This window comes from Monopterus albus, unplaced genomic scaffold, assembly GCF_001952655.1.
Source record: "Monopterus albus unplaced genomic scaffold, M_albus_1.0 scaffold378.1, whole genome shotgun sequence".
Taxonomy (NCBI): Eukaryota; Metazoa; Chordata; class Actinopteri; order Synbranchiformes; family Synbranchidae; genus Monopterus; species Monopterus albus.
This window is the reverse complement of record NW_018128258.1, coordinates 267078-281684: the sequence shown is the minus strand read 5'-3', so window position 1 is coordinate 281684 and position 14607 is coordinate 267078. Positions and strand designations below refer to the sequence as shown.

The following is a 14607-nucleotide window of genomic DNA, read 5'->3' as shown; positions in this document are numbered from 1 at the left end:
CTATTTTCACATTTCTTCTCTCAATATTTCATTTAAGCTGCTTCACCAGTATGCTGCATTTTTATATAAAACACTGTGGTATTTTTAACTACAGGAAAACATTAGAAAACTTATACAACAAAAACACAAAAATCCCCTAGATCTCCTCTCCAGTGTCCAGAGTAACAAATCCAGAGCATTGCATTAGGATAACGTGCCGTCCTTCTCCCGTCCTCCTGCCTCTTGGGGATCGTGCTGGAAGATGGGATGGCAGCTTGGATGAGAAGGGCTGCTCTAAAGGAGGACGATCGAGGAGAACTGCAAAGTTGAAGAATTCATTTGTGGGATTTTTGGAGATGGACCCTGTGACTGGGGCTCAGAACCTGAGGTGAGATTTGTGTTTCACCATGTACCTGATGAATGAGAGAGAGATGGAGGAAAAAGGGGTGTTTGTGCCAAAAATGTCTTCATAAATTACACAATACGAAATAACTGACAACGTACAGTTGAAGTGACAAGTTTACACTGCACTGGGGCATGACTGGGGCACTTCACAAAATAGATGGCATCACGAGGAAGGAAGATTATGTGGATATATTGAAGCAACATCTCAGGACATCAGCCAGGAAGTTCAAGCTTGGTCACAAACGGCTCTTCCATATGAACAATGACACCAAACAAACTTCCATAGTTGTGGCAAAATGGCTTTAGGACAACAAAGTCAAGGTACTGGAGAGACCATCACAAAGCCCTGACCTGTCCAACAGAACATCTGTGGGCAGAGCTGAAAAGGCATGTGCAAGCAAGGAGGCCTACAAACCTGACTCAGTTCCACCAGTTCTGTCAGGATGAATGGGCTGAAACTCCAGAAACTTATTGTAGGAAGCTGGTGGAAGGTATCCCAAAACTTTTGACCCAAGTTAAACAATTTAAAGGCAACATTACCAACTGCTAACCGACTGTATGTAAACTCCTGACCTACTGGGAATGTAATGAAAGAAGAGAAGACAGCTGACCTACTGGGAATGTGATGAAAGAAGAGAAGACAAATCTTTTTCTCTACTGTTATTCTGACATTTCACATTCATAAAAGAAAGTAATGATTCTAACTGACCTAAGACAGAGAATGTTTGTAGGATTAAATGTCAGGAGCTGTGAAAAACTGAGTTTAAATGTATTTGGCTAAGGTGTATGTAAACTTCTGACTTCAACTTTACACAACAGCCACACAAGTGTACATGAGGGAGTGTGAGAATAAATACCTGTCGAGGGTTTCCCAGAAGCGCAGAAAGACTGGCCGGTCCAGATGGCGCCTGTGGCGACTCAGCTCCAGGACGGTCACATCCCACTTCTGCACATTGGGGTCTGTCTTGACCTCATCATACTTCAAATGAAAGGCTCGAACTGAAGGGGAAACATGCAGCCACAAATTTAACTAGGTGAATCCAAGTTAATGGTGGAAGTAAATGTGCCACAACTATAGTTAAATGTGTTTCTTTTGAGAACTCAGAGATTGTGACCTTTAAATATCACTGCCATTCTGTCAACATTAGCAACCCCAGGCTGACTCATTGCTAACAGGGGAGAGAAATAAACAAAAGCAAAAAACTTGTTTTTTCCCCTCACTTTTGGCAAAAATGTCAACAGGAGATCCATCAGGCAGCAGCCACGGCCAGCCTTTGAACTGCCACGCAGGCCCCTGCACAAACACAGCCACCACGCGATCCCTGCAGGAAGAAAGAGAATTTAACGTACAACAACATTACCCATTATCAGTGCTGTTTCCTGTTCAATGTGACACTGAACACATTTCTTTTTTAAGTGCCGAGTTGTTAGCTTGCAGACTTAATTTTGTACCGTCTGGCCTACGTAGTGAGGGCTGACATTGTAATAAAAGGGGGTTTTCCATTATAGGAACCTAGTGAAATGTGTTGAGCCAAGTAGCGCTCGTCACGGGTTCTACGCTCATTTCCACTGCCCTACACCCACTTTGAAGGTGCGTTCCAGGAACTAAATTTGGGCATTCCTCAGGAGGTAGCACCATCACCACTATAGAATGATCCTTCATGTCCTTTGCTCAGCTGTGTGTGTCAGAGGAGTACAGCTCCTCTCTCCTCTAAACAATGAGCCACACAAAAAAAGACGGCGAAAAAGACAAGCAGGGAGGTCTGCATCAACCCACGAGGTTATGCCGAGTAAAGATTTACTGTTCTAAAATCACAAGGGAAAAACTAGCCATTGGCAACCCTGTACGATACACACTCAACTGCAAGCATGTTAACAGGATGTAAATCCTGGCTCCTCTAGTGGTGTCAGGAACATTAACAAAAACATAACTTGGGGAAAAACTTAAAAAAAAAAATAGCAAAATGTACATTTCTTGAAGAAAACATAAGTGACTGCTGCTTGTAGAAAAAAGCTGCTGGGAGAATTATCCAGCCGAACAGTGGAGAACCAGGAGCAGGTTTCTTAAATTAGGGTATATGAGAGTATGAGAGTGTGGGAATTTAGAAGTTAGACGTGTGAAACTGGCCAAATGTGACACTACTGATAACGTGTTTAAATATGTGAAACACTGCCCCATGAGGCATCTGTACAAATTAAAAACTTACCAACCAGATACCAACAAGCTGAATGCTGCTATGTTGTAAATACCCTCAACATATTACACCTGGAACTATGTTTCTAGATGTGAATATGAGGAAGTAGAATTCATTTACTTGTAAGCCTGAATTAACTTGTTCTTACTGTAGTAGCCCCCTACTGGAGCGCATTAAATTATACAGACTCACTTAACATCTGCTGAACAAATCTGGTGTCATTAAGATGAAGTAATCAAGAGTTATGGCAGTTTGCTTTCATTTGTCCATGCCTACAACAGTTTGTTAAACCATTATAGCCAAATGACTGGTGAAGTGCCAAATCAAATTCATGCAAACACAGAATGTACCAAGTCTGATGAAGAGTGGAAGAAATATACAGCAAAAACATGATGGCAGAAAAATTGTTCATAGCACATACCTATGGGCGTGACCTATATTCACTGAATGCGCATTTTTCTTGGACACATTAGTTTGATATATTAGCAGAATTGTACACTGCTACATTTTGCTAATATATTTCCATATGGTGCTGCTGTTGCTGCAGGTTTTGACAATGTGGGGAAGGTGTACATAAGGTTTCACTTCTGTAGCATTTCTAGTTGTTGAGGTATTCATTTTATGCAATGTCTCATAGACTGTCTTTTGAACTTTGAAAGAAAGCGACACAAGCTAACCCAAAAAAAGAGCCAAAAACAAAATTCACTGGAGAGCTTTTTCGGGAAGGAACCAGCAAATGACAGGACAGCAGAAGGGTCACAGACTGCCCGCAAAAAGAAAGCTGCATTTAAAAGAAAATACCATGATTCCTACCTAAGTTACAGGTTCATCGCAACAGGTGACACACAAGCTCCACACCTGCTATGCACAATTTGCGGTGACTGACTAGCTAATGAAGCCATGAAACCCTCAAAATTGCTTCGCCACATTGAGACAAAACACTCTGCGTTAAAAGACAAGCCCTCGGAATTTGCAGGGAAACAAGCCCAGGGCTCCCACTGACTCTGCATTATGGTGAGTTGATATTATAGTGTAGAATTATTGTAATTGCCTAATATAAAGTGTAATTGTTGCATTCAGATTCTATACTATGAACTGACAAAAGGTTTTTGTTATTGGGCCCCCATGCCTCTACCTGGTCCGCGGAAAAATTTTCATGCATGAAACCGGTCCCTGGTACAGAAAAGGTTGGGGACTGCTGATGTAAGCAACACAAATTCTGAAGCATCCTGAAAAATAACACTAACCCTTATAACACAGGTTCATGTGTAATCCCGAGTCATTTCTGTCAGACCTGATAAGTAAATATGACAGATGCTGGTGTCAACAGATGCGTCATATGGCAAGTGGCTGTTTCATGGTATGACCATGGTTAACAAAAGGCTGTACGACTGTAACTATGTCCCCCTAGAGAGACAGAATGCCAAGGTGAAAAAGTTTGAATCTTTTGTAATATGATAGATAATACAGGAATATAGAGGACTATACACAAATGACCAGAATATTTTATCAGACTCGTAGTCAATTAAATTAGGACAAAAGAAATTATCACAAGTCAGAGCACCATCTGGTCTCCACAGATGGTCCCCGTGTGGCAGAGGTGGGAAGTCACAAACTACAAATACTTCGTTACTGTACACAAGTAGATTTTTCAGGTATCTGTGCTCTACTTGGTTATTTATTTTTCTGACAACTTATTACCTTTATTCCATACATTTTCAAACTGTGCTTGTTACTTATAGTTTCAATACATTTGAAGGGAATTATTGATCATTTTTATTTTGCACTTGCTGCAATGTGAAAACCAGAGGATGGTTCGTCTTTGAAAGCTCGCTGCTTTATTTACAGTCCGCTAGCTCCTTGTGCTTTCATGGAGATCTTGCTCATGCACAGCTGATTCATACTTTACTTCAGATGCTGTAAAAAGTTATGGTCATATGAGGTTTTTGGGGCAACATGTCACCAGGGGCAGTAGTGTGTTTCACTGGAGGTCTACTACACGAACGAATAGGCTTATTCAGGCTGGAGGCTGACACATTAACAGTGCGTAGGGCTGTGCACTGGCAAGAATCTAGAGACAGGATAGGTATCATGGTAGAGGGGTCACAATTCGATATATTACAAAACATATTGTAATTTTATTTTAGAAAAACTGTCAAAATAAGCAGCACACCATCATATACATAGTAATAAGATAGTTTCCATTTTTATGCAATCAGAACAAGAATCTGCATTTGTCACAGTTCCTGTAACATCCAACAACATAGTAGTACTTGGAATATGAACTCTTAATAAAAAAAAAAAAAGAAAATGTATACAAGAAATTGGTTACCGTTTGTGAGAAACGGTACAGTATCGCACAGTGTAATATGGTGATACTGAAGCGTGTCGATATTTCCTAACATCCCCAACAACGAGTGTTGGTTCTAGTCTCTGTATGGGGATTGCTACAAAAACTTAATAGCCTAAAGAAAATGGCTGGGGTTATCCTTTAAAGGCTGGCGACGCTTCTTGATGCCATCTGAGGAATCAGAGAGCTCGGTCATCCAGCTTAGGCTTGTACCCTTTACGCACTGAAATCCTTCCAGAGTCCTTGAATCTTTTAATTATGTTCTGCACTGTAGAGTGATGTATCCAAATCCCTTCCTATCTTTCTTTGAGGAACATTGAAATGTTTAAAAACAATGTTTGTTTTTTTCCACACACATGTTGGCAAACTTTGCTCGTAACCGGCTCGGTCTTTCCTGGATGCCACGTTTTGTACCAAATCATAATGCAGTCACCTGTTCACATCATCTGTTTCAAACGAAATCATTTCGTTGTTTTACCTCATTACTGGCCCTGAAAAATAACCTTCCCAACTTTTTCTGGAATGTGTTGCAGCATCACAATTGAAGTGTTTATTTTGATTACAGAATAAAGTTGATGAAGTATCACATAAAATAATGAGCTGCTGTGTTGTCTTCAATGTAATACAGGACGCAGACAACTTACAAATCACTATTCTCAGTTTTAATTTAGATTTTACATACTGTCCCAACTTTTTCTGATTTGGGTCATACTCCGAGTACACTTCAGAGAATTTACCTTTTTACTTTTACTCAAGTCAAGGGTTTGAATCAGTACTTCGACTTTCACCGGTCTTCTGTTTTTCTACACAGGTATCTGTAACTTCTGCTCGAGTAGCAAATGTGTGTAGTTTTGCCACCTCTGCTGTGTGGTAGAAAGAAAACACCAAATCAAAAAAAAAAAGCTCACCAGTCCTGTGGAGCCAGTTTGAGCGGCTGATCGATGACACGGTACGGCACAGTGACACTCAGTGTTGTGCCCCCAGGCTGGATCTGGTCTTTGCGCCTCTGAAGCAGAACCTCATTATCACGCTGAATGCCCTGCTTCTTCTTCTCATCTGATGTCACAAACCTGGAATGGTACAAAGTTACTATCCACAGTATACAAATAATACTGTACATTCATGAATGTCTGACTCACTATTAACTGAAACTAAAGAAAAGCAAGATTTTCCTCAAAAGTCTAACAGTGAGTTTCAAAAAAGTGCAATAGGTATTTATATGTACTTTAGATCCTGCAGAAGATCCTTAGCATTGAGCATTGTGATGAGTGAGGTGGTAGCAGCAGGGATGATAATGATGGGTGTCCGCGACCCTGTTAAGAAATGTTTTAATGAAAGATCTTAAAGACTATGAGGGGAAAAAAAAAATTCCATTACACTAATATCAAATAATGTACTGTAATTTATATTTGTGGCAAAATCACTATCTCATGTACCTTTCTTCTGGTTTGGTGGCGGTCTGGCTTGTGAGACTACAGGGAAAAAAGACGAGAAGTGTTAAAAATGAGAAATTTCTAAACAAATACACAACATGCAAAAATGATACAAATAATTATTAAATGCTTTATTGTTCTAGGTGATAATTCTCTGTGGGGTTGTCATCATAGACAGCCCCTTTCATACAGTAATCAGATCCATTGTTCAGCTAGTGTAACTTTTAAGTGTTTTGCACTCAAAAAGTTTACATCATTCAGCCCATCTTAGGACACTAGAATGTAGAAGTCCATATGGAAAACAAGTTAATGATAGACTAGCTGCTGACTTTGTCTGCTGTTTGGTGCTGTGCAGGCAGTGGTTTTTTTTTTTGTTTTGTTTTTTACTGAAAACAGCTTCCTGCTGCTGCTGGGAAAAGGTTGAGCAAAGCAAGCTGCCTGAAAATGGAGACAATGAGTATAAAGTTTCTGTAGCACTGAGGGGAACAGCAGAATTGGCTGATAATTCTCTCTGGATTTGTCACTACAAACACTTGTCTTATCAGTTTTGTGACATCTTACTTGTACAATACTTTTACAACTAAAAGTGTTTTCAACTTGCACCTTTTTAGAAAGTATGAACAGCTTGAACACTGGTCTAATCAATGGGCCTATCTGTTTACTTGTCAGAGCAGAATTTCTTGTTTATACAACACGAGCAGTGTCTCAAAGCTCTAATCCAGCAGGCAGTTCTGTTTGCGACTGAAAATGTCTTGCTAACGCTGAAAAGCCACTCAGATGCAGCGTGATACAATTTATAAAAAAGGAAAAAAAAAGAGAAAAAATTAAATTATATATTGTTCACTATGCCCCAACACTGTAGAATACTCAATTTTTCTAGTCAGTACCAGTGAAGTTTGTGACACTCTCACTCTATAGCCTACTAACTTAGAGTGTAAAACACAAACAATACAATGGAAAACAGAACAGCAGTAAACAGCAACCAAGCAACCTCTTTACTTATTATTCAGCCTTTTTTTTTTTTTTGCAGATAGTAATGTGAAAGGGTGTGTCTGATACTAGAGATGGGACAATACCATCGTCCATTGCCAATGGCAGACAGGCATTGTGATGGTGAAGCGCCAGCATGATTTAAATCCCAGCCCGCTCACCGCACAGCAGTGCCAGTGACACCCACAATCCTGTTAGCAAAGTTCAGTGTGGAGATCGTTCAGGCAGCGGCCTCTGCTGATAGTCATGGTTTCTGGCTAAAATGACAACCGGGGGGTCATAACCAGCTGTCGCTAAATAACGTCAACTCCATGACTTAAACTGACAACAGAACAAAATGAAACGCACTGCTGGTAAACAGGCATCACTCTGTAACACCACTGAATAACCTGTGCTCCGAGTGCTTCTCTGTAGTTCATCACTGATAAAACTATCGGCTGATCTCACATCAGTGATGGGAATTTAACACATTCTGCAGGACGGTGTACGCACAAATGCTTATGAAGATCCATCGTGTCCTCCTTTACATCATTACATAAGTACTTTCATTAGCTTTTCATTTTGTTGACCCAAAGTACTGCTAGATGGGCAAAAGGGTACTTTTAGCTGTGCCGTGCAGCGGTGACACAGGCTGTATGTGAGATTGTCCTGAGGGGTTATTGTTCAAGTCCAAAGTATTGTACTTAAAATATAAATAATCTATTCTTTTTAAGAATGTTTAATAAATCAGTGTACACAACATTCAGGCAGCAGCTTTTAATTTTCATCCAGTGGATAAAATCAAAAAATTTTAACAGTCTAAATTGTTAAAATGTTTTGATTTAGTGGGATATAAGACTGCTGTGTTTATGTATAAAGCCAGGAACAATTTATTACCTGGTGGAATTCAAAAACTATTTAATGAAAGGGAAGGGGGATACAATTTAAGGGGTCAGTTAAATTTAAAAATTCATGCTATACGTACAACCAAAAAAAGATTCTGTATTTCCATAAGTGGGGTAAAACTATGGAATAATAATTCTTTAGTATATTACTTGTGTGGTGTAGAAGAGAATAGAAGTGAATCATTTATTGCTTGCAAACCAATGATGGTAAGATGATGTCATGGGGTAGGACTGGATAAGTCTGACTTCTTCCTACTCCATTCAAGCATGTACTAGGTATAAGCAAATTGATATTGGATTAGCATTTGTTGGATATGTGTAAAATTATGTGTGTTGACATATCAACTGTCTTTACATGCTTGAAAGAATAAATAAATCAAATCAAAATCAAAAATATTATCAAAGACAAACCCTATGTTAAAATCATAAAATAAATTAGACTACGCCGTTTGACAAAGGATGCATTCAGGAAGCGCAATACATCCTGGCCCTTAGCAAGGTCCAAGTACATTGTTTAGTCCAAAATTCTTTGGTTAAGTCAGTTTGCCCCTGTGCATTGGGCAAACTATGTATATATTTTTTTATGTTAAATGGTTTTTAGAAAAAAATATAACTGTGCCCCATAGAGCTCTGATAGGCAGCTACTAAAACAAATCAGTTCAAACTTAAAAAAAAAAAAATCATCATGATAAGCAGACTTATGCATGAATATACAGGGTATTTTTTGTTTTACACTGACCTGGGCGAGGTACAGGCTGCAGTGCTGGGGTCTGAGCCTTCCGAGCAGATGCTCCTTCCTGAAAAAAGAAAAAAACCCCATCAGTCATATCCATAAACACTGCATGACATTCAGTACTGCATGTCTTTAAACAAGTAAATGTTGCAGCAAAGTTAGGCAAAGCTAGGTTTGCTATTTGCGTTGGTGTGCATTTGAATTTAATCCACTCTTCATTAAGACTGAGAAATATACATTTTTGGAAGTCCATAATTAGTCAAGCACAGCATAATGGCATAGTCACATTACAGCAGTAAAACAAGGGTCTTGTGCTGCATGTTGTTGGTTCAATCAGGGTAATTGGCTCTTGTACAGTTTGGGAAATTCAGGAAGACAAGTATGGTCATCATTATTTTTTGTCTGTTCAAGCAGTTGTCATTGACTGGCTGCACTCACAGTGGCCAGTTCAGATGGGGTCGATGTTCAGCATTTCGTTTATCCTGAGTTTGGCGCAGGTCAAGTGCTGAACTGTTGGCATTGTTACAGTATTAAAATGAATTATACACAATCCACCGTTCACCATTAGTGGGGCTCAAGGTCTCTTGATGGGTAACAAATACATTTATTTTCTCTCTTCTCATCTCACCACCAGCACTACAAGATCACTGTCAATCGCAGATAAACTACATGTCAGCAGTTTGGGCGCTTGTACTTCCTCTCCAGTGATATTACAAAATGCACCAAAAGGTGTTCTGCTCCACATTACAGCACTTAAGGAACTACAAGATGAAAATAACAATGGTTTAGGGACTTTCCACATGCACGGTAGCTAACAAATCAATGCCAAAAAAAAAAAAAAAAATCCTGTAAACCCAGTGGTTCTCCAACTTAAAGCAGTCCAGTTCAATAAATTGCAACACTGCCCACAATGACAGATCATGTAAAACAATAGCAGACATGTAAAACAGTTTGTATTGGGAAACTGTACTTACTCCCACCAAAAAAGACAAACATTTTGAGGAGTACCCACCTACCCTCCTGGGCACATGTGCACAGACAAGCACCCCACTTGCTCTCCACTGCATGGAGAATAAAATGTTATGTACAGCTGTAGTTTGGTGGAATCAAAATAACCACAGCTGAATATGAAAATTCTGGCATTGCAGACCAACATAGCTACATGAGCACAGCATAAACATAGTTTTAACTAGACAGCACGCACATAGCACAACCTCAGCCAAGGGGCAACTCTGTTTCTCCATAATGCCATGATAATTTGACCCTCATAATATGACCCTCATAATTTGACCCTCATAATATGACGCTTGATCATGAAAACCTACTGCTGGCATTTGTAATGACTAGTCTGAAAGTTATTCAAGAAAAACAACAGACATGACATTTAGGGGTAAAAGAGACTCCAGTGGGTGGACCGGGGGCAAAGCAGTGAAGACGTCACATTTCTGCAACATTTCAGCTGTTTGATAAACTGCTCATACAGTCTCTTACCAGCTGATTGTGGCACTGTGGAGCGATCTTCCCTGCTCTCGCTCTCTGTGTGTGAGGGAGAAGCACAGCCCCTCCCTCCTCTAACCAAAGACAGTGCAAAATACATGTGTCTGTATATTTTTGTCCTGCCCACTGACATACATGAGAGGGTGAGAATATTAGGAACATCTCTGAATATAATGTAGTCCAGTAAAACACCACCTTTAACTATGACCTCAATAATTAACATAATTAAATTTATACATTTATGATAATCTCACCAAAAACTGAAACATTCTGAGCTTCATAAACACACATGTTAAGGCGGAAGTGTTGCACTGAAGTGCATACTGATGTACAGGTGGTCATAATGTTTTGTCTGATCGGTGTATAGTCAGAAGCCTTTCCAGTACTCATAATGGTTAATAATCCTTTAACATATTCCTGTATCCACATTATGATACGGATCAGCACCAAACTCTAACCACTTGTTTCATGGGTCATACCCTACCTCTCCAAAAAATTCATCAAATCATATTCCTTACTTTTTGAGTTATGATATTAAACAAACCTACCTACCAACAAATGCCAGCAAAGATATAACCACCATCCTTGGCAGAGGTAATTATCTGTGTTCTAATCATTACCCAGCATAAGAGCCTGGCAACAGCAACATTATAGACTGTGACTAAAATGGGCGTTTGACTTGCACTATCATTATACAAGACGATGTAGCCTGGCACCATCTTTCAATTGGATTAGGCAATCAAGGCAATGGGTCCCCTGTATAATTTGTGGGAATACTGTCACTTCTCACCTTCTCCTCTTATTTCACACCACATCACATTGAGATAACGCCTGTTCATCTTTCTGGAGAGCGAGCGTGAATGCAAATAGGTCAGGAGCCCCTCCCCTTTCAACAGAGCAGGCAGCAACAGAGGCAGAGACGGCGTGACGTGGTGGGAGAACGTACTGCCACAAAGCCTGAGGCTGCCTTTCAGAAGGAACACATAACTCACAGCTCTGCCTTGTGTTCAATGTCCTCTTCCCCTTCTGGTTTCACCCCTCTAGCACTCACTGACAGCACAACAATGGCACAGAGGGGCTGCAGAATGAGGAGGGTGAGAAGAGGAAAATGAGAAAAAAAAAGGAAAAGGACAGAAGCACGAGGGAGTGGGAGGTTATGAGCATGTGAATCGAAGGAAGAGGCAGAGCGAGAGGAAATAACGATCAATATGGATATAAGAAAAGCTGAACAAATGGAGAGACGCAAGGCTTATGGATCATTCAGAGATGAAGCCGTTCTATCCACTGCCGTTTTGGTATACACAATATGAGAGGCGAGGACAGTAATGGTTGCAGCCAACTGTCAACTACTGACTTGGTTGCCCCTCTGGCAGTGGTGGCGGCAGCAGCAGCGCAGCACCGTTAGCACCAAGCCTCTGGGGACAATGCGCCAAGGCAGATGGAGAGACTGCAACGCTGAAGCTCTGACCCATGTTCTGCCCATGCACCCACACACACACAGACTTGTGTGCATTTATGTAGAAGATAGTTACGAGTTTCTGAAAAATGACTAATTTCCATGTGACTAATATACCAATGAAGAACAGTGAGTAAAAGAATAGGCTGGTTTGTCATACTGGACAATCATGAGGACCTGAGCTATCAAACCCAAGATTATGTGACTGATTTGATGAGTGCAGCAGGAGCAGAGACGAAGAGGGCAATCAGTGTGGCAGGATTATAATTCAGGACATACAGGAAAGATGGATACCAAAAGGAAACAAGTCTTAGAATAAAATGGGTAAGTTTGTCTTGCAGAAGCTTAAACCGCAAATGCATATCAACAGTACTATGCAAAGACAATTATGCTGCACCACACCCGTCAGATCCTGTATGTTATGTAAAAACGGATGTTTGTTGCAACATACAGGATGTCGAAAAAAAAATCGTTTCCATTAACATATCTTTACAGTGATTGTGGGAGTGCTAAACTACTCTTTGCATTCCTTTAAGAAGATGTGTGTATTGCAGTAAAAAAAATTAAAAAAAATTCAAAAGAGGAAGAGAAAAACAACAGCATGCAAACATAGGCTGCTCTTTCTATAACCAGTTCTCATCTGGATTCGGTTCAATGGCAAAAGGAATCTACAGTTGTGAAAACGGAACATAGTTGTGTTCATTTTTTATCTGCCAGAAACTAGTTGTGTTCACTCTTCATCTGCAAGAAACAAGGCAAAATTTCCCTTTAACCAAAACAACCGAAGATTATGTGGCCTACATCATGTAACTGGTAAGATGTTAAAGTACATGAAGTCAAGAAAAATATAGTTTAGTCTCCCTGCAAACACTACTATGGAAGCCCATTCCCGCCAGTTACTCCGACTTAGCTAAGTCGAAATTCCGACATAGCCAAGTAGAAATAATGACTTAGAGCGTTTTATTTCTCATTTAACTGGCGGGAACGGGCTTCCATACACTACCTAGTGAGTACTAAAACGAATGGTATTTTGTAACAAAGCCAAAGATGCATTGTTGACTTGCCGTGACTAGTATTTTACAGTGGTGGAAGAAGTACTCAGATTGTTTAAGTAAAAATAACAATACCACAGTGTACAAATACTCAGTTACAAGTAAAAGTGCTGCATTCAACATGTTATTTAAGTGAAAGTACAAAAGTATCAGCATAAAAATGTACCTATATTACCAAAGGTAAAAGAACTCGTTATGCAGAGTGGCACATTCATTTCACATTAATTCATACATTATGTATTTTTGTTTTACTCATCTGATTATGAAAAGTAGCTAAAGTTATCAAATAAATGTAGTGAAGTGAAAAGTACAATGTTTTTCTCTGATATGTAATTTTATGTATTAAGTAACAGAAAATAAAAATACTACAGTATAAGCAAGTACAGATACCTCAAAACTGTTCAAGTACAGTACTTGAACCACCTATGGTATTTCAACATTATGTTGTTGATCATCTATAGTGGTGAATCAATGCAGGGAGGAAAATTTATTTATTCCCAACTAAATTTGTGATATAAAATGCATACTATACAAAATACACTATAAGAAACAAACCTCAAATAAAAATACAAAGGCAAGAGCAGTGATCTTTCATAAGTTGCAGAACCCAGAACTCCAAATCCATTATAAAATCAATTAGTTTTATTTTCTTTATTTAGCCAGAGGGGTAACAGACTACTGAAAACATAAGAATACGATCACAAAAACTGTGATCTTAAACTTAAAAACGTAACAGATTTTTATACCACTTGGGAGCATTGGAAATAAACTGTAAACAGTGACATTTTGTCATCTATCAAGTTTATATGTGGAACTTACCAACAGCTGCTTATTTACACATTGCTGTACACTGACAAAGTTTACACATATGGGAATGAGATAAATGTCAAACCATCATTTGCTACACAACCTATCACATACACTTCACTTTGTCTCCAGGAATCAAGACCTGGTTGGAGACGACCAGCCTCAGAAGTGGAAGACGGTCTAAGTGAATTTGTGCTGGTAGAACAATGCAGTGGAGAAGACGCCACTGCTGTACACACACAGCTAAGCTTCTTTATCTCCTCTCAGCGCTGGGCGTACTGATCTTTCTGGTCCACCATAACTGGCTGCCAAGGCTTACCTGTATGCCATGGTGGAGAGGCCATCCTGTGGTGTATGGAGATGGTGGACTCCAAACCACAAGAGCCAAACTGAACTCAAGCGCCAAACATTCAGTGTGGAGGTTTGTCATTGTTCCTCAGCCAATTTCCATGGTTGATGTCAACATCAGCTCCCATGAGAAGGAAGATATATCCTCTCCTCAAGGAAACTCTGAGAACACTCTGGTGGCCAACACAAGCCAAAGTGAAGCGGAAGACTTTAGTGCCACCATAACTCACGGGCCTTTTCCTTATATCATCAATGAACCAGACAAATGTACAGAGAGCCGACCTGCACCATTTCTAGTGTTGTTGATAGCTACTGAGGCTCGGCAGGTGGAGGCGAGGAATGCCATACGGCAGACATGGGGGAATGAAAGTGTTGCCCCAGCTCTGGGATTCATCCGGCTCTTCCTACTGGGGAAAAATGAGGGGGAGTTGGGACTTTTACAACAAAGAATGCTAGAAGCGGAGAGTCGGAGATATCA

The 14607-nt window shown here is 39.9% G+C and overlaps 2 protein-coding genes across 4 annotated transcripts in view; one reads left to right on the top strand and one right to left on the bottom strand.

Moving 5' to 3' along the window:
- Window positions 1–6: 6 nt before the first annotated feature.
- cdc73 (cell division cycle 73, Paf1/RNA polymerase II complex component, homolog (S. cerevisiae)) overlaps window positions 7–14607 on the bottom strand; it is a 36462-nt gene continuing 21861 nt past the window's right edge. For all 3 annotated transcript variants that reach the window (XM_020585812.1, XM_020585810.1, XM_020585811.1), the window contains exons 11-17: window positions 8976–9033; window positions 6366–6401; window positions 6155–6242; window positions 5838–5999; window positions 1606–1706; window positions 1242–1383; window positions 7–392 (exon numbers count right to left, since the gene is read on the bottom strand). In XM_020585812.1, coding sequence (XP_020441468.1) covers window positions 356–392; window positions 1242–1383; window positions 1606–1706; window positions 5838–5999; window positions 6155–6242; window positions 6366–6401; window positions 8976–9033 — 624 coding nt within the window. In that variant the 3' untranslated portion in view covers window positions 7–355. The remainder of the gene's footprint in view (window positions 393–1241; window positions 1384–1605; window positions 1707–5837; window positions 6000–6154; window positions 6243–6365; window positions 6402–8975; window positions 9034–14607) is intronic.
- Window positions 11408–14607, top strand: part of LOC109951348 (beta-1,3-galactosyltransferase 2) — a 5020-nt gene continuing 1820 nt past the window's right edge. The window contains 2 exon segments of the mRNA XM_020585813.1: window positions 11408–12246; window positions 13914–14607. The exon segment at window positions 13914–14607 is cut by the window's right edge and continues 30 nt beyond it. Of these exon segments, the coding sequence (XP_020441469.1) occupies window positions 13988–14607 (620 nt within the window). The 5' untranslated portion in view covers window positions 11408–12246; window positions 13914–13987.